Raw genomic sequence first — 19,069 nt, 5'->3', positions numbered from 1 at the left:
ACTAGTATTAGTGTTTGCCTACTGTGTGATGGATTTCCAACAGTTGATAAATTCTGTTTCTAATTAAATTTCCAGTTTATTTACCTTGTAAAAGAGCAGGGATGAAAGTGAGCATGATCCTGAGTAGGTATTCTTTGACAATGGTTTTATGCAGTTGAAATATTGTGGCAGATATGTACAAATCCACTTAGATAAAACTCATTAAGAATCCATAAAATCTCAGATCAGACAATTAAAACATGAAAGATCAGAACCTCCTTACATTTTATTCATCAGGATCATGATACAATATCACCCTGCAGGTGATGTTCTTTTAACAGAAGGGAGTTGGACAGAGCTGAGGTCCCCTGGGTAGGGTTTCCATAGCCCTAGACCTCCCCTGGTCTCTCTGAGTCCAGTCTTGTTCCCCTTGAACTCATCTAGGGATTTAACCCACTCAACAACAGAAGAATGTTCCCTGGTGTGGCTATGCAATATGAACAAGGAATTGTATTCACAGTTGGGGAACATGAAAAACTTGAACTCCTCTCCTAGTCTGTGCACCACATAGCCAAAACTAAGCTGATCCCTCGGCGTGAAAAGATTGACCTCGTTGAACCAAAGGCAGCTGAATAAGTTGGTCATCGCCGTGTGCTCACGTATAATGACTGCGCCCTCTGGTACATCTGCGTTCATTATGTATTTTCATCAACGGAAATCAAGGATAAAGGCATGATGTTATTTGAACTACTTAAAAAGCTCTATCCTGAACAACCATGACTAATATTAAAAACCTTGTTGTGTAAATGGACTTCCATGTGAAATGGAAATTGTTATGGAGGCATCTCTTGCTATATATAAGTTCCTCCTTGTGTCCTACTAACATTTTCTCATTAGGTCAATCAAATATCTTCACAAACTTGATCATATTCTTTAGTGCCTAGTGATTTGATGTAGTTATGGAGCCGCACTGACGGTATTAACTTCATCATCTTTAACATGGATTAGTGAGTTTCAAATGACTAGAACTTCATCCTATGTTAATGTGAGGAGGCACTTAAATGCATATTCTTTAAAGCACCTATGTAAATATGGTACTTATCATACTATTACTCGGCACCAAGTTAGGAAACAAAGTAATGCTTACCGCTGATTGTCCTTTTTTTGGGACTCCAGAGCTCCATTCCCTCATAGCGGTAAATTTTCATATGCAGATCAATCAGTGGCCGAGCATATCTCTTTCTTCGTTTGATTGCATCTGCCTCCTCATATATACTCCTGTGATGTTTATGACAAGCAATTGCAAATATGTGCTTTCCCCGCCAGAGGTATCTACAAAGTTTACAGAATGTAAAACCATACAAGTCATGAAAATTTCCATGGACTTCGGAAAAAATATTTTCTTAGCGAGTTACAAAGTACTCAGAAACAACCCACCTTTCAAGAATTAGCAACGGGTCAACAATAAGCTCCATTTTCCCATCAACCCAAATGCTATACTGAGCTTGAGGAAATAACCTATGAGTTAGTATCTTAGGAACCTTTCCGTTTCTTCTAGGTTCATCATATGGTGGATGGTGTAGCATCACAAGGCGCCAAATACCAACCCATTTTCCTCCATCACTGTCCTCTCTAACAGTAACATTTTGCTTGATGAAATGAAAAGACACTTCATCAACTACCATCAGAAAGCAAAAGAGTTCTCGAGAACGTTGACTTATGTTTGATGGTTGATGGGGAGTATCATACCCATCAAAAATGCCTGAGGCAACCACGAACCTACACTTCTTTGCATATTTAACATCTACAGCATCCATTTCTCCACCACCATTTTTTATAAATCCACAGTGGACCTTAGAAAGAAATAAAGAGCAGTAAATGAAAACCTTTAAAGACTTGGAGAAATCTTTAAACTTGTGAGAACAATGAGTATGAATGAAAGTTATGAAATTAAGATAACTTCTTTCATGTTTATATGCATAACATAATAGACTAATCATCTATGAGAAGTTCAAGATCTGTATTATATTTGTCTGCATGTATCAATGCATATATGAAGGCTTGCTAGGTGAAGTTGGAATATGCTACACCAGATTTGATTTAAAGAAAGTGTGAGAAGTTGAGCTAATAGATTATATTGTATGATAACATTTTCAAAAATGAAATTATGAAATACATGTCTGACTATCCAGTAACTACACTAGTCAACACAAGCACTTCTCTCTCATTTCCACAGATACATTCACACCTTTGGACCGGGACTGAAATGAGTGTAGCAAACTTACTAAACCAAGGAGTAGGCCAGTTAATTGCAAATGAAGTTGCTGAAAACTTCATAGCACAAGACAAAGACACCACATAATAAAAATAAGATAGAACAATTTTTGGTAACAAGGATCAGTCGGAGGATGGAAATGATATCTTAAGATGAGTCCAGCTAGACCTGACCAGCTTATTTCTTTTTTATAGGACATAACCATAATGAAATTATTATAAGCATGAAATGTTGTGATGCTGACATGATGCTTATACCACACTTATCAAAGAATAACAGAGGCTTCCACATGTTTGTCTGTCCTTTTGTCTAATAATGAGTTCAAGTTTATTAAATGTATAGGTAATGAGGAGGAACTGATTTCTACATCTAATGTGTTCTTCATCAGCCTACATATCACAATTTTATTACCTTCATTGTTGTATTCAATTTGAAACTATTCTCTCTTTGCGTCCAGTTCTGATGACCCCCAAAAAGCGGCTGAGATTTTTCATCTGCATTCACTTGCTCATCTTCCAATACATATGTTAGACTTTTTGGAATAGTATCAGGAGTTCTCTTAGGAATGACTATGGTATCTGGATCATCAACAACAGGAATTCCGCAACCTAAATGCAGAAGGTGCAAAAGTCAGATAGTGGAAACTTATGAATCTTGCATAAAAGAAGTCATAGTAATCTTACGATGCTGTGGCTTTGATGTGAGACCCATCGTGTCTAAGATGATAAATACTTTGCTATCTTGATTACAAAGAGCTGGAAAAAGAGTGTCATGAATAGCAAATTTTAATAATCTACATAAATTAGAAATTTAAATTTAAAAGAAAATGACTACTGGAAAAGTCAGCATAGTAATGGTTGTTTAAGATTGACAATAGTCAATTCAGTAAGGCTGGATGACAGGAGATGTAAGTAGAATTGGTTAAAAATTAAAAAAAAATGACAATTAAATATATTGGATAACCAAAAGCCTCTGCTGCAGTGACAAGCAAATGCATACACAGACATATAGTTGCACCAGTCTTCATGCACATAAACATGTACATGTATTACAAGAAAAAACATGCATATGCATGTACCTAACACATCACATGCTCAACCTGGGCTCATAAATCATTAACAGACAAGAAGTGTATATTCTTGTTTTTACAATACAAGGTCATATCATTTTTGTTCTGACTAAGACTGCCAATAATTTCTGATGGTACCACAAGGTATATTTTTCTATTGATGTTTTAATAGCTACCATTCTTGTAACAGCCAGAAAGTCCACATCTCAGGCTTCAGATATGCCACCAAAACATGTTCTTATCATAGTGAGACCAAAACTCCATGTTTATTGTTAGGCTATTTGCATTTGAATCCGATAGACAAAAATAATTGCGATGAACAAGAGGATGCAAATAAGTACATCGTGTTCTTCTACAAAGGTGCTGCTTCCTCTTTCCAAGAAAAGGTTAACAGACAACTAATGATCCAAGAATTACATAATATAACAGAATGTACAATGGGGATAAAATTTGACTCTTGAAATGGAAGGATAGATGTGTCTATCATAAATTTTAGCAGATATATTTGTATAATCTATTCATTCCTATTAGTTCATCAGATTCATCAGAAAATATTCAATGCCACAGTATAAATCATTTTAATTACACAATGAATGCCAAACGCAAAAAAAATGAATCAAACTTCAGTATTACCTGAGAAGAAGCTAATGGAAGAATGGCAGGACCACAAATGAAATAGCAATGCAAAAAGAATGAGCAGCATCCACAAAATGGCCGACACCAAGACCAACCGTATGAAACCCTTCCGCCACACCATCCTCAGCGGATCGTGAAGACCACTCCCATTGGCAGAGACATCGGTTTCATCGCCTGCATCGACAAAGGTCGCAACTTTTAAGAACAGAGAGCAGAACAAATTAAAACATGTCCACTTTCGAAACTCCTGACCTTTGCGGCGAGTACCCGAACCGCTCCTCTCCGTTCGACGGGAAGCCCGCAAGGAGAGCGAGCGCTGAGCTTCCGTCTCCATGCTTCCTACCTCCCGTCTTCCATCGCATCAGTTCGCGTGGGACTAAAGATCAAAGAGAAGAAGGATACGAATCTTTATCAGAAGAATGAATAAGAAGGCAGAAACGGAGAGGAAAGAAATCGAATCGCTCCGAGTGACTCGAAGAAATCACCGATTCAGCTGTTCTTTGGGATTGGAGGCGTTCGATTCGAGTCGAACAAAGGGGAGTCCACCGAAAGGGAAGCAGATCTTGTCGAGGAGCGGCGATGAGGCAAAAGGCCGATGCCATGGGTTGTTATCGAGCCCAAATATGTTTGGGCTTTACCCTTCACTCGGCCCAAATAGAAAGAAACATATCAATTAATTAAAATTATTTATAAAATTATATATATATATATATATATATATATATATATATATATATATATATATGTTAAAATCGTATTTTTTATTGATTATTACATCAAAATCAACATCACTTGACTTTGACGACTGACATAAGAGTGCCGACGCTTGACCGAGTCCTTATTGGATCCGTGTTGACCATGATTCCACCCATCATTCACTTGAACTCGGAACAACGAGTCGGACCCGAACTGGGGAAGTGTGGGGTACTTGTCCACGTCGATCAAGACCGAACACGAATCATTCGGGCGCGGGCACGAATCTTGAAGTCATGCACTCACGCATCCCGCATCATCGGCGGCGAAGGCGACGTAGATCCTGTCAAAGATGGCCATTAGATCCCACCATATCTCGCTCATTCCAAATCCGTCCCCTCGTCCAATTCCAATTCCGATTCCTCGTCTCCTTTCTCTCTCCTCTTCCCCTGGCCGATTCTCCACCAGGCCACCACGGAGAAGGAAAGGAATCTTCTTCTTCCGAACTCGAATTGGAATCGACAAGTTAAGCTGCTTTCTTGTGGATCTCCAACTTAATCACCGGCATGATGATCATCCATTTAGGGAAAGGATTGAGGCCATCGCTGCTCTATATATCTGCACACTCCTCATCATCCTGCAATCTCTGCATCGGCTTCGTCTTCCATCATGGGCGACGCTCCTTGGAATCCTTTCGCCTCGCCCATCCCCTCCCGCCACTCTGCTGCCGACTGCCACCCTGTCGTCGTCGGTGTCGACAAGCTTTCCAATGCGCACATCGACGCCAATGGGCACAAGATTTGGAGGGACCCCAGCTGCGAGTTCTTGAGCGACGCCGGGTCGGCCCACGTGCCAGCGGCTTCTTCCCGCATGGAAAGATTCGGAGTTGACGTCGACGTCGATCCGAAGGTGTCGTCTGTCTCTGTCTCCGCCTCCAAGGAGCCCCACGTTGCCTTCGAAGTTGTGTCCGCCACCACCGATGATGGCAGCATCATGTCTGGATCCGGCGATGGCAGCGGCGCCGAGGTCGATCGATGGAATTCCAACGCCTCTTTCTGCCGGACATCCACCTTGCTGAGGACGAAGACCCGCTCCCGACTCATGGACCCCGCGCCTCAGCCCCGGTCTGGTGCGTTGGCGGCCGAGGCTGGCCGGTCGACGACCCGTTCCAGTCCGCTGCCTTCCGGGCAGCTCCGTTCGCAGCTTCTCGGTGGGTCGATGACCGACGAGGACGACGAGGATCCTTTCCTCGTCGAGGACCTCCCCGCGGACGACGACTTCACGCGCGCAAAGTTCCAGCCCTGGACGGCCCTCCAGTGGGCCAGCCTCCTCCTCGTCTTCGCCGCCCTTGCCGCGGCCCTCGCCGTGCCGGCACTCCGCCGCTGTTCCGTCTGGGGCCTCCGCCTCTGGATGTGGGTCGTGCTCTTCCTCGTCCTCATCTGCAGCCGCCTCGTCTCCTGGTGGGGCATCCGCCTCCTCGTCTTCTTCATGGAGCGCAACTTCCTCCTCCGCAAGCGCGTCCTCTACTTCGTCTACGGCGTCCGCAAGCCCGTGCAGAACTGTCTCTGGCTCGGCCTCGTCCTCCTCGCTTGGCACCTCCAGTTCGACCAAAAGATCCAGCGCCACACCAACAGCAAAGCCGTCGACTACGTTAGCAAAATCCTAATTTGCCTGCTTGTTGCCACCTTCTTCCTTCTCGCCGAGACCATCGTCATCAAGTCCCTCGCCTCCTCCTTCCATGTGAGCACTTACTTCGACCGCATCCAAGACGCTCTGTTTAACCAGTATGTGATCGAGACCCTGTCAAGTCCACCATGGATGCGATCCCAGCGAACAAGAGACGAGGACAACCACTTCTTCTCCGAAGTCGAAAGATTTCAGAACGCAGGCGTTGCAATTCCCGCTGACCTGAGAACGTTAACCCTGCAGAAAGGGTCGCAGAATGGTAACAGTGCGAGGTCTGCAAATGCAATGAGAAGGAAGGAAATTGGTCAGAAGCAGGAGGGGATCACGATCGAACACCTCCATAGATTGAGCCAGAAGAATGTACCAGCCTGGATTATGAAGAGGATGATGAAGATTGTGCGGCATGGCACGCTCTCGACTCTTCACGAGCGGTTGGTGCGTGCCAGCATGGAGGATGAGTCCTCCGCGATGCAGATACAAAGCGAGCGAGAGGCCAAGGTTGCTGCCAGGACGATCTTCAATAATGTAGCCAAGCCCGGTGAAAAGTACGTCTTTTTTCTCGTTTCTACTGTCGCATTGAGTTATTCTGATAATTAGCTTACCGAGTATAAAATCTGCAGGCATATCTACTTGGAAGATTTGATGCATTTCTTGAGGGAAGATGAAGCTCTAAGGACTATGGGTCTGTTTGAAGGAGCTGAAGAAAACGAAAGAGTCACCAAGAAGTCTCTCAAGAACTGGGTGGTACTGAACCCAACCCCTCATTGGTGTGCGTACAGATAACTTCACATCAGAGAACTGAATCGGTTTATCGTTCTTCCACTGCAGGTTAATGTCTTCAAAGAACGAAGAGCTTTGGCTCTAACACTGAACGATACCAAAACAGCAGTCAACAAGCTCCATCAGATGGCAACTGTAGTTGTAGCCGTCGTTGTGCTTGCGATATGGCTTCTCATCCTAGACATTGCAACAACGAAGTTCTTCGTTTTCCTTAGTTCGCAACTTCTTCTGGTGACTTTTGTCTTTGGAAACACGTTGAAGATGATCTTCGAAGCCATTATCTTTTTGTTTGTGATGCATCCCTTTGATGTCGGCGATCGCTGTGAAATAGGAGGAGTTCAGGTGAGCAGAGGAACACTTTGATATACTGAATTGGGATGCTCTTCTAATTTACCTAATGGTGGTGTATTTTTCTCATGTTCAGATGATTGTTGAGGAGATGAACATTCTTACGACAATATTTCTGAGATACGATAACCAGAAAGTTTCCTACCCAAACGGTGTGCTGGCAACTCTACCTATAGGTAATATCTATAGAAGTCCAGACATGGGAGATGCAGTCGACTTCTCTGTTCATGTTTCGACGCCGGTGGAAAAGCTTGCTCTCATGAAAGAAAGAATAATGGCGTAAGTATGATGAACATTTTGTTGGAAAAGCCATTCACAATCTCTTTGTGGTGTGGCATTAGCTTCTATTCTGGAATCAAAATGACACCTTCTTGGAATAGCATTTGAGCTTCTGCAATCATTTCAGGTTCATCGAGAGGAAAAAGGATCACTGGCACCCGAGTCCAACTGTTGTGATCAAGGATGTGGATGACATGAACAGGTTGCTGATATCGATCTGGTTGCGACACCGCATGAACTTTCAGGAAATCAACGAGAGATGGAAGAGGAGGGAGCTTGTGGTTCAGGAGATGATCAAGGTATTGAAGGAGCTCGAGATCGAGTACCGAATGCTGCCCTTGGATGTAAACTTGCGGGCTATGCCTGCTTTGACCTCCACAAGGCTACCTTCTACATGGAAAGCTTGCAGTTAGCTGATCTAAGTTTTTAGGTATAGGAGAAAGGTCTATAGTATTGTTTTCCTTTGCAGAATAACTTGAATTCTTTGCAAACCTTATATTCAATTGTGAACATCTAAATTTAATCTCATTTTTTGGTGATGGTATTATTCAAGAAATATTTTTCCTGGTGATTTTTTCGATTTATTTTGCAAATAATAACAAGCCGTAAAGTCCAATTATTTGAGTTTCTGACACATGTTTTAGACTCAAGTATTAGAAATGATGAACATCTTTCCAGCCACTGTTCAGTTTCAGTAATGACAGGATGAAAGGAAACAAGATACTGCAAGAACCTCACCTTTGATCCTACTAGTAATGTACAGGAACAAACCTATCAACCAGACAACCACTGGCTCACATTTGATCCTCTGCTTTCCACGTAATAGATGGCTCACAGATCCAGCTTTTGCAAGAGCAATCAACTGACCCTCATTTGAAGTTGGTCTCTTTCTTGGCACTAAGGTTCCTAGTGTATGAACATACTCTCTGTGTTATAAGAGATGGGCATCTCTACTTTACCCCCTTGTTGCTCTTGGAGACTGTCCTTTTTTAAGGAAGATGTCAGCCTTACTGGGCTTCCGATAGCTGGGGTGGAAGAACAAAATGAAGGTGTAGCAAATGGTGAGACATATGGTGTGTTTTGAATCGAGAACGGACTGCGCGATATCCTTTTCTGAAGTGGAAGTCCTCCCAGCCCTCCTCGATTAAATACAGAAATGGCTTCAGCAGCAGCACACTTCTTTGTAGCATCATCTACGAAGATCAAGTCATCAATCCTTGCGACAATGTTAAATGCCAAACTCTCCATGACCCTGGAATAGCTCTCGAGGATGGACTGTCCTATATCCTGCAAAAGAGGTTTTTACATGCTTGGTTCAATTTTTCCAGTATTGAAGGTCAGAGAAACAAGCTTTGCTGCTATCAAAATTCAGTATCACCGGCATATTCTCAGTTTATATAATATGATTAAGAGGCATCCAGAATCAGTCTAATTGGCTGGATGATTTGGAGCAATTCAATTTAAATCAGGGTAATATATTAGCTACAAACAGAACTTTAAGAATTACCTTATTGTACAGGATCTTGTTCATATCCAGATCAGTCTGAGGGAGACCAGGGTAACGAATTCGTAAGCTCTGCAAAAGACCCTCAGCCCGTTGTGCGAGAAGCAGACTTCTTTCTTTGTTGATAGCAAGACCCTTGACTTTCCCACTCCATGAATTCTTCTTGGCTTTTAATGGAGAGTGTCTGCTTTGCCCTTTCAGCCCCCAAACATATAATGCTGCTTCGATCCTATTTGCTATTTCTAGAATATGGTGCTCAGATGACAAGTCCAGGAGGTCCAGCAGGCACTCAGGTGAAAATTGATCAGCAATTATGTAACGGTGGATGATGTCACCTAAACAGGATTTCCCACTCTGCAACTCATCAAAATTGTAGAAAGAATTATGAAGAACTTCGATATGACAAGAACAAACATAACAAGAGCTGGCTGCACTCGGATGTAGTCTGGTTGATGATCATGCATGACGGTGGCAAATTTGGATTGATAGCTTTTTTTCCAAGTTACTCTAAGAGTAGGTTCGTTGGAGAACACACCAACTTCACATGACTTATGTACTAGCTCAGTTACATAATAACTGCTAAAAGATTACTAATTGCAGCAACCGATGCATCTTTCTCGTCAAAGTTTGTAGATAATAATCATGTTCTTTTCTCAGACCAATAAATCCAGATGTTATTGACTTTATAGAAAGTACTTACTGCTAGCATAATTTCATGCTTCTGTTGGTGCTGAAGTGCCAATTTCATATAACGATACTTTGTGTTGCATTTTTTTTTTATAGTTTATACCTTCATTCCCCCTTATTTTTCTGTAAGTACATCATGTCCAAGATTACTAGTCCTGGATAAACAAAAGCTAGCTCACAATAGAAGACAGAAGATACTTTCATTCAGATAATCCAAGTAACCATAAGAAAGAGCATTGATTACCAAATAAAGTACAAGAACTCCGAGAACAATTAATGATGTCTAGCTAAAACATGAAAGTTCTATTGAAGTAAAAGTTACTCTTGGCCAAGGGTCACCATAGACAGGTGCAGAATCTGAACTCCCACTCCTCTGATATCAAGTTTCCAATAGTAGTCATGGACTATGATAAGTTAAGATGTCAGGAACTTGTTGATCTGAAGTGGATGCACCTCTTCCATGAGTGTGCATCACAAAATAAAACAATGATATCAGAAAGATTGCTTGCTCTTTGTAGGGTATCCATTGACAAACTTTTAGTACATTTTTTATGAGAATGCTCAAAGATAATGTCAGTCTAAGGCCCAGACGAAAAATATGAAGGGTTGTGTTAGACCACTAATAATTGTCATAAAACTATATTAGATCTCAGAAGCATGAATATTCAAATTTTTAAATACATGTTCTACTTTAGACGGGCCAAAGATAAAGTAACGACTGTCCCAGAATCCATACCTTGGGCAAGGTTTCGAAGTAGACATTAGGAATTTCAATCTCAGCAAGAACCCCACTATTAATTGCCATAGCTGCCTTCAGTATCTGATTTGCACAATCCCTGGACTGCTGCAACCTCTTCCTTTCCTCCTTAGAGAGACCATTTGGTGGAACTCTTGGGACCGGTAACCACCACTTCTCCTCCTGTCTCAAAGATGGCCTCCCAGAAGAGGAAGGTGGATAGCTCCCACTTCCATTCTCATCAGCATCAGCAACCAGAATTCCACGATCCACATACCAGAACTCGGTATCACGGAACCCCTCCAGTATGCCAAGAAGCATAGCGTCCAATCTCTTGAGAGCTGGGAGGTTGATGTAGAGGTCCGCACGAGGACGAGAGACCATCACCTCAAAGGTGCCACCGCTAGGGAATTCTTGGATGGTAGGGACGAGCTCCACAATGTAGTCACTCACGCTCAACAACCACTCCATCTCCCTTCGCCACATTGTCTTCTTCTGGGGTGCCAGTGGCTCCAATCTCCATAATTCTCCGAAAACAGTAGCTGGATTAACCATTTATAACAAGAAGAAACATTCTAAGACAATAATTCTTACTAAATAGAGTGAAGTAGAGAGAAGGAATTGGATCTCACCAGAGAGATTGGTGATGGCATTTGAGATCGCGAGGGCGGTGCAGACGCCTTTGCCACCACCCGACATGTCTTCGCCAAGAAGCAGCTTGGCGAATCTCTCCTTCATCATCTCCACTTCTGAGAAAAGATAACTCATTTACAATCCAAAAGAGGGAAAATTTCCAAAAAAATGTAAAAGGGATTCGAAATGGAAATGAGGTGAAAAATGTTGGCAACAAACCGGAGACATCAGTGGCTCTCTTCTCCAACTTCGCCTCCCAGAAGAGCACATCCCCGGCGGGGAGCAGGGACGCGCCGGCGGAGGAGGCCGAAGCCGAGGCGGCGGGGAACCCCCGGCCGGAAATTTCGCTGGAGGAGTCGGACCCCGAGACATCCGCGCTGGGGCTGTAGCTGCCGCCGCCACGGCTGTCGCTCGGCTGGTCGGAGGCGTACTCCTCCTCGAACGAGAGGCTCCCCATGCTCGCCGACACCGGGAAACTGAAGCCGGAGACGATTCGGGAGCAATGTGGGATGTCCCCGCCGATGGATTCTTCACGGGGCTTGCCTCTCGCTCCCGAAAGAGGTGCGGGACGGGCGAAAGATAAAGAAAAGGTCAGAAGAAGAAGAAGAAGAAGACGCCGCGAGCCAACCTCTCTCTCTCTCAAGCAAATGGAAAGGGGAATGCAAGGAAGGTTGCAGGGGCGACGTCTTCTTTTTGCGCAAGCCCACTAACCATACAGTCTCAGTCTGCCTTTTGTGGTTCTCTTGCTGCCTTTTCACTTTATTATTTGCTTTCTTTCTTCTAATCTTATATATATATATATATATATATATATATATATATATATATATAAAATTTTGGAACGGAAATACAAGCCTAAATGGTCAATTAGAAAGGAGTGAGTCCGAACTCATTCCTATTGTAGTCAAGGCTGGTCAAAATTAATCCAGATTGGACCAAATCAGGTCGCGTCACTGCCGGTCGGACTTGAATTCGCTATCTCAAGCCCTACTCGTCCAAGGAGCTTATGGTTCGCATAGATGGATCCGTCCCGATGATGTTGGCATGAGCTGTGAGCAGGCGACGAGATCAGTCAAAACGAAATGAACCGATGGCGAAGAGATACGCGTTGGCCGTCGCAATCGTGACCCTCGTCCTGCCTCCGCCCCCCCCCACCCACCCCCTCCCCAAAAAACCGCCGTCTCCTCTCCGATCCCCGGCCGACTTGTGGCGAGCAAGCGGCGAAGCGCAGATCCGATCGGATCGAGAGTCATCGGTCTACTTGGGGATTTCCTCGGATCGCGGGTGTTGGGTTGGTTGAGGGATTAGAAGATCTCTCGATTTCTATTTTGAAGACGGAGATTGAAGGGTCACAAGGAAGATAAAAAGGGGATCGGGTTATTATTGTTGGTGTTGGTGTTGTTTAGATCGAGAAAGATGATAACGAGATCGAACCTCGCGGAGCAGCTGAGGGAATACCAGATGCGATCCAAGCACGAGTGGGCCACCGCCTCCTTCTTCTCCTCCACCTCCCCCCATGCCTCCTCACGGTAATTTTTAGCGGTTTATTGCCATATTATTTCCTGAATTCTTCTGCTCTAGTCGTGTTTGGTTATCTAGATTGTCTTCTGTTTACGAAGTATGACTTTGATGCGGTATTTTGAATCGAGATGTTGGGTTTCCTCGAAATCGGCACATGATAGCCTAGAAGATTATCCTCGGCAAATTGTAAGTTTCTTAGGACCAACACAGGTACCGCTCGGCCAATAAGACTTTTAGAATCCGTAATTGGCACAATGCTAGGTTGCACTTGTACCATAACATTCTACCTGAGAATAAGTCATGAACGGAAACTTCTTTTTAGACCCATTAAGGACTTAATTATGATGTTTAGTTTGTGATGATAGGTAAAACCAGATCAGACCCACCTTTATGGTGATGCATAGCAACATGAATTGCTTGAGGAGGCTTAAGAAGCAAAGCATGACAAGTTCCCTTTCGTGAGGGTCTTACATAGTTGAGGAGATCCGAGTGTGAAGGTGAAAGTTCAACAACACTAACATTCATCAAATTAGTCCTATCTTTCATTTAAACATAATTTGATTTTCTTTCTTGACAAGCCCCTTGAAGTCAGGCTTTTTAGCAAACCAAAAATTATAGGAGAATTGAATCAGGATTGTGTGGTTGATAGAGGAGCCAAAATTAGCAATTGTTAGTGGAAGATTAGTCGTATTTGTTTTGCTATTAGACAATTTTTTTAGTTTCTTTTTTAAAGCTTGAAGTCCTAGAACTATTTGATTCAGTGAAGTTTGGATTCCATCATGGCCATTGAAAAATTATCCTGCCCATTTAAGAAACTTATTTTGTTTTTGACTATCATAGAGTTTTATATTGAAAAAATCTAAGTTTAAGAATCCATGAAGTCTTAAACTTAGATTTTGTGGAAGGTATTTTTTGAAATTGTTTATTTGTTAGAAATTGGGGCAAACGAGAATGGCGAACCACTAGTGATGTCTTTTTCATGACGGATTGCACAAGTAAACTCTTTTCATTTTTTCAGTGTCTTTTCTTACCCTTCTCATCTTTAATACTGCTTGTAACTTTCCTATTTCTGTGGAGAGAGAAGTGAGGGGTAGACCTATGTTTTTCATTCTATGATACAGTGGATGCTGCTTCTTGTTCATGCAGCACAGCAAATGACATGAGCAGTATGCTATGCCTATGTGATCAATTATATATAGTGATGACTCTAGGTTACATACCGATGCAAATCTAATACTACCCCTCAAACATATATATGGCATCTATGTGGCACAATTAGTATGATGCAGTCAATGTACTAGGCCTTTAAAACACAAAAGACCCTTCAACATTTAAAACACAAAACATCCTCTTGAGCAATAGAGTCCAAATACTAGGCTAAAGGTAACCTTTTACACCAGCTTACAACAAATTCTTCATTTCATAGGCTTTTGATTCAAATTCTCATTTTCCTGGTAGTCACCTTGGTACTCATCCTTCTTTAACTAACACTCTCCTGATTAGTATAATACCAACTTAAATATCCTTTGAATTCCAACAGACATGATGATATTGTAATGTTTTAGAAGTATAATTCTACGATTCTCAAAATGCTATAGTTGTTGAAAACTTGCAATACAAATGAAGATGTTTTAAATAACTCATATTAACATATCTTGTTTTTTTCTTCATCAGGTTGTCCTAGTTTCTCATATATTGAATGTGGGAGGACAGATGTGTTGATTTATAGGGCTAGATAAGCTACTATCATCAGTTTGAGTTCTAGTATTTTGGTTGATGTTCCAGACTGAGTCGTGATTATAATTTGTATTGAAATTAACTTAGTTCTATACAGTGAGATGCACCAAATAGTAAAGGACTACTTGTTGATAAGCTAGAGGCATATCATAACATGAAACTACCTCTAAGTTGGGCCTCACATATTGTCTATTATGGGTTGATTCTAGGATACATGAGAAAGTCCAACCTTTGAGATCCCATGTTGGAAGTTAAGGGTGGATGTGTTGCTTTATAGGGCTTGATGTGTTGGAAGTTAAGGATGGTTTATAGGGTGGATGTGTTGGTTTTGAGTGTGTTGGACCATGTGGTTATAAGCTTATCAAACTAATGGGTCAATCTTCTCATCAGGTTTACCAAAGCAGACTTAGTATTACACTTTGTAAAGGGGATCAAGTAGGAAAGGATTTAACGTAAACAACTTCAAGGGTGCTAAGGCTTAAGAAATCAAAGATAAAGTGGGTGAAGAAAAAGACAAATAGAGGGGAGGATGGGGTAAAACACATTCAATTTGCGGAAAAAAATATTTCAACAATGAAAATACAATGCATAATTGTCTTAAGAAGAGAGAAAGACACTGATGCTACCCTTCTCAAATAACTTTAGTTAAATATGAGGTTGAACCTTATGTTTCCACCTGTTGACAACTATAATAGCATCAGGTTATTAGTATTGTATGGTTTCGGTGGATTATGGATGAGGAGAAAATATAGAACAGCAAGGCCTCATTCCACACACATTTGTAGGCAAAAAGGCCTCAGTCCAAACTTTTTTTCTTTTAGGGTTAATCATTCTGTGTAATCTTCAATTAAACACAAATTTTGATTTTTTTTCTTTATTTTTCATTGGCTCCATTTATTTTCTCCTTGAGCAATTTATGAGACTAAAATAGAAATGTAGAAGATGAGTTATGTGACAACAACTTATGATATCTACAAAAGCCACCTCCAAAATACTAAAATTATTTTATAGAAAAGAAAGTTGACTAAAATGATAATATATTTGATTGAACCTCAAGTTCAAATTGATTACCGATCCAAAGTAATTTGGATAGAATTTCCTTTTTCTCACACCTAGTGTAGAAACCGAACTTGCTGCTTGGTATAGCTGCCTTCTTTTCCTCCTCACAAGGGTCATCACTTACACCTTTTTTGATACACCTCCTTTGCTTCCTCATCCTCCTCCCATCTTCTCTTCCCCTTTCTTCTGGTCTCAACTGTGTTGATTCATACCAAATGTTAGTTCGTCAATACATATTGGAATTGTATCACTTCAACTGTCAATCAGTACCAAACCACACCAAAAGTGGCAGAATTGATGTGTTGGTTTACAAAGTTAGATATACTAATCATCATTAACTTGAGTTTAAATATTTTAGGTTATGTGGCTCTAGGCTCATCTGGTTATCAGTTGGTTTTCCATTTGGTTGGGTTGTGATAGTTTAATTATTTGAAAATCAGAAGGTGAAGTTCACCAAAGTTGAACAAATTAATTATGTTTCCCTCTGCTTTTTGGTAAATGACTTTGGAGCTCTCTCCATCAAAGTCCACTTATCTATATTTTTGTAACTCCACTTATGAGTGTTAGTCCACTTTTGGTGCAACATACACGAGAACATTTCTTCTTTGATAGTTCGCTGTCAGTGAAAGAAGGGATTCAAGGGAGGAATTTCATTAGTTGGTACTGACTTATTCTCTTCTTATCAGATACTTAAGACTTCTTTGTTTTTTTTTATGCCCAGCCCTCCAACATTTATAATACAAGGGATAACACTCAAATCCACCCTTAGTATATTCTAACAACAGTGGAGATTCCCTAGCCTAATCACCAAGTTGTCTTCCATGTGGCATGTATTTCTTCAGCTACTTCAGCCATTTTTCTCAGTGGTAATATCTTCTTATCCATTTTGACTAATTCTATCAAATAAACCATCTTTAATCAGGTAGCTCTAAACAGATAATGCCAATTAAAATTAGAATTATGTTTTCCAATTTATAGGTGATGTTTCTTTTTACCAATGTTTATTCTCAAACATAATGATGTTAATAAGGAGTATTGATGAGGCTATGAGCCTGTGACTGTTCTAATTTCAAACAAGGTTGTCGTGTCGTTTACCAAAACCAGCTAATCATTCTCTCTCTGATCTTTGTAGCGTCAATTATTGGAGTATTGAAATGCTATAGAAATTCATAAATCAAGTTTTAACTCAGTATACACTTACATTCTTAGAGCATTTCCAATCTGATCCACTCAGTTTCCGTCGTATGGATGCAGGGTCGATGCAGTATTTGTGATATGGGAGATGTTGATGTTTGCTCTCCTTGTCTTCGCAGGTGTTGCTTTGTACTTCAGGTATATGAAGCTTGCTTTTCTTTTGATGTGCGTTACTGCAGTTGTTCTTGTGTGCATGAAAGTAACAAAGCAAATAAGACAAAACAGGAAGAGCAAACGTAAAATGCTCCTCCCCTTGTCAATGTAACACCACAGGGTTCGGTCTTGCATTGACAAACTCATTCTTGTGCAAAGGATTTTCGAATATTGCAGCCAAAGAGCTTTCATTGCTTCCTTATATCTGTGTTCAAAGAGCATTTATTTCTTTTCGGTAGTTCAGACAACAATATCTCATGCAAAGAGTTGACACACATCTGGTGTATGGTATATTTAGAAACACTGAAAATTCAGTCGAGTTTGATTATAAGTTTCTTTTAGCCAAATGCCTATATCAGCTTGGCATAATATATGGAATATGATTGTCAAAATGTATCAAAATCTTGGTAGTAATATTCAAAGAGTTTATGTAGTTTAGATATACCCAATTTGAGAAATCTTTTGGGTGTTTGTAGTAGACATTCTTGAACATAGAATGAGGATTCTCTTCTGATTTAATGTTTTCTTTCTTTCTCACTTCAAAAATGTTCAGTTTTATTTGCTTCTAATTGATGAATGAAATTGCTATTCAAACTCTGTTCTTCCTGATCATTCTCCACTCTGTGGCAAGCAAGTAGAGGGGTTGATCTGCACATCTTGTTTTGGCAATGGCAGCCTCAGTCTGATAATTTTGGAAAGGTAGATTGATGACTATATATCATTACATCACACTCTTTGATCATGCTGTTGAACACAGTACCACAAACACTAGTTATAAGCAGATTTGTTTAGTGGATTTTAGTTGCTTTCTACAGGATGGAGGAACCAAATAAGAATCAGTCAAACCCCATAAAATATTACAAGAAATAAGATTGAATAAAGGAGTGATAGATAGCTTCTATTAACCACATTCTTAATGACTTTCAGTTGTATAGGAAGGATTTCAACTTGCCATCTTATCTTGGCACCAACATAAAGCATTTAGTCTTTCCAATGTTGAAATTGCCCCTTAATTTCATTGTTGTCTCTAATTCTTGCAATGGTTCCTTGAAAAAAGGTTGTTCAAAATAATTTTACACAAGTCATATACTTGTGTAAAATTATTTTGACTTCATAGTTTACTAAAAGAACAGACAGCAGACACTGCAGTTTGCACCCTAAATTTCTCTGGCTCTTTAACTCATACCAAGTCAAAGACCAAAAGAAACATAATCAAATATGTAGCCACCCGATACCCATCCCGAGAGATAAAGGCCGAAGAACCTACATGTGATGTCAGGTTGGTTGGTTTAATGCATAGAACATAGACACAAAGGGAGGATCGATCTGATTGATGTGCCATAAATGCTTGCGGTCAAGAGAAAAAAGATGATACGTGTTCACAGCTTAGTGGTAACAGACTTGATGTGGCCGTTTCTGTTTTCGTTCGTCACCTCATGCACGTGGGTTCTCGGGCGGTTCGATGAATGTCTCCATTCCATCATCCGTCGCCCCTCTGTCCGTGGGTCCTCGTGCGGTTCGATGAACCGTCGCGTCACTCAACGGAAAGAAAATAAAAAGTACGTCGGCGGTAGATTAAAAATCAGGGAAAATTATTAAACAATAACACTCGAGAATAATTGATTAATTACGGGGGCTCAATATAAGGTTAATAACATACTGCTGACACTGTTTTGCTGGGTTAATATTTTTGCTTTCTTAAAAGTCATTGGTTATTTTCTACATCCAACTTCTTAGAATAGACCAATACCCATATAATTATCATCACGAAAACATCTATGCTTGTACGAGCAAAGAAAATAATGTTATAATGCTCAAGCACTAGTCCTCTTGCCTGCGATGCACTCCCTATCTATGGTCCTATCTCCTCTCTCTTTTTACCGATCACTCTAAACACTATTTTTTTTTATAAGGTTTAATATTTTAAATTTCATATAATTGTTTTAGCATATAATAATAATATTATTATTATTATTATTATTATTATTATAAAGGGAACCTTATTGGCCCGAGATGCCACCACCGCTTCTGTCTCTCTCTCAAGGCACCCTTTTAAAACGCTCCTTCCATTACTCCCGCTTCGCCATCCGAGTCCCGTCA

General features: G+C 40.9%; 4 protein-coding genes across 4 annotated transcripts; 2 read left to right on the top strand and 2 right to left on the bottom strand.

Moving 5' to 3' along the window:
- Positions 1-240: 240 nt before the first annotated feature.
- On the bottom strand, positions 241-4,552 carry LOC135624516 (probable hexosyltransferase MUCI70). Its single transcript, XM_065128214.1, has 8 exons — positions 4,445-4,552; positions 4,212-4,335; positions 3,957-4,133; positions 2,938-3,009; positions 2,666-2,862; positions 1,417-1,832; positions 1,127-1,311; positions 241-665 (listed from the first exon to the last, which is right to left on the bottom strand). The coding sequence occupies exons 2-8, from the start codon at positions 4,291-4,293 to the stop codon at positions 292-294; spliced, it is 1,503 nt and encodes a 500-aa protein (XP_064984286.1). The 5' UTR covers positions 4,294-4,335; positions 4,445-4,552; the 3' UTR covers positions 241-291.
- A 494-nt stretch (positions 4,553-5,046) lies between these two features.
- Positions 5,047-8,183, top strand: LOC135624418 (mechanosensitive ion channel protein 8-like). Its single transcript, XM_065127999.1, has 5 exons — positions 5,047-6,883; positions 6,959-7,082; positions 7,167-7,460; positions 7,543-7,745; positions 7,873-8,183. Exons 1-5 carry the CDS (start codon positions 5,322-5,324, stop codon positions 8,156-8,158), a joined length of 2,469 nt encoding a protein of 822 aa, XP_064984071.1. The 5' UTR covers positions 5,047-5,321; the 3' UTR covers positions 8,159-8,183.
- Positions 8,184-8,398: 215 nt separating this feature from the next.
- On the bottom strand, positions 8,399-12,036 carry LOC135625925 (rop guanine nucleotide exchange factor 1-like). Its single transcript, XM_065131074.1, has 5 exons — positions 11,525-12,036; positions 11,305-11,421; positions 10,673-11,214; positions 9,253-9,603; positions 8,399-9,032 (listed from the first exon to the last, which is right to left on the bottom strand). The coding sequence occupies exons 1-5, from the start codon at positions 11,760-11,762 to the stop codon at positions 8,652-8,654; spliced, it is 1,629 nt and encodes a 542-aa protein (XP_064987146.1). The 5' UTR covers positions 11,763-12,036; the 3' UTR covers positions 8,399-8,651.
- A 552-nt stretch (positions 12,037-12,588) lies between these two features.
- On the top strand, positions 12,589-17,171 carry LOC135624515 (uncharacterized). Its single transcript, XM_065128213.1, has 2 exons — positions 12,589-12,834; positions 16,877-17,171. Exons 1-2 carry the CDS (start codon positions 12,722-12,724, stop codon positions 17,079-17,081), a joined length of 318 nt encoding a protein of 105 aa, XP_064984285.1. The 5' UTR covers positions 12,589-12,721; the 3' UTR covers positions 17,082-17,171.
- Positions 17,172-19,069: the final 1,898 nt, after the last annotated feature.

Source organism: Musa acuminata, chromosome BXJ2-10 (genome assembly GCF_036884655.1).
Source record: "Musa acuminata AAA Group cultivar baxijiao chromosome BXJ2-10, Cavendish_Baxijiao_AAA, whole genome shotgun sequence".
Lineage (NCBI taxonomy): Eukaryota > Viridiplantae > Streptophyta > Magnoliopsida > Zingiberales > Musaceae > Musa > Musa acuminata.
This window is presented reverse-complemented; position numbering and strand designations above follow the sequence as displayed.

Bases quoted from the DNA above. Each gene is read 5' to 3' on its own strand.
- LOC135624418 (XM_065127999.1), top strand. From the start codon at position 5,322: ATGGGCGACGCTCCTTGGAATCCTTTCGCCTCGCCCATCCCCTCCCGC. The intron at 6,884-6,958 runs GTACGTCTTTTT...TAAAATCTGCAG, and splicing joins GTAGCCAAGCCCGGTGAAAA to GCATATCTACTTGGAAGATT. The intron at 7,746-7,872 runs GTAAGTATGATG...CAATCATTTCAG, and splicing joins ATGAAAGAAAGAATAATGGC to GTTCATCGAGAGGAAAAAGG.
- LOC135624516 (XM_065128214.1), bottom strand. From the start codon at position 4,293: ATGGAGACGGAAGCTCAGCGCTCGCTCTCCTTGCGGGCTTCCCGTCGA. The intron at 1,833-2,665 runs GTAATAAAATTG...TTTCTTTCTAAG, and splicing joins AATTGAATACAACAATGAAG to GTCCACTGTGGATTTATAAA. The intron at 666-1,126 runs GTAAGCATTACT...TAATGAACGCAG, and splicing joins CAAAAAAAGGACAATCAGCG to ATGTACCAGAGGGCGCAGTC.
- LOC135624515 (XM_065128213.1), top strand. From the start codon at position 12,722: ATGATAACGAGATCGAACCTCGCGGAGCAGCTGAGGGAATACCAGATG. The intron at 12,835-16,876 runs GTAATTTTTAGC...GTATGGATGCAG, and splicing joins TCCCCCCATGCCTCCTCACG to GGTCGATGCAGTATTTGTGA.
- LOC135625925 (XM_065131074.1), bottom strand. From the start codon at position 11,762: ATGGGGAGCCTCTCGTTCGAGGAGGAGTACGCCTCCGACCAGCCGAGC. The intron at 11,422-11,524 runs GTTTGTTGCCAA...ATCTTTTCTCAG, and splicing joins GAGAGCCACTGATGTCTCCG to AAGTGGAGATGATGAAGGAG. The intron at 9,033-9,252 runs GTAATTCTTAAA...CCTCTTTTGCAG, and splicing joins ACAAGATCCTGTACAATAAG to GATATAGGACAGTCCATCCT.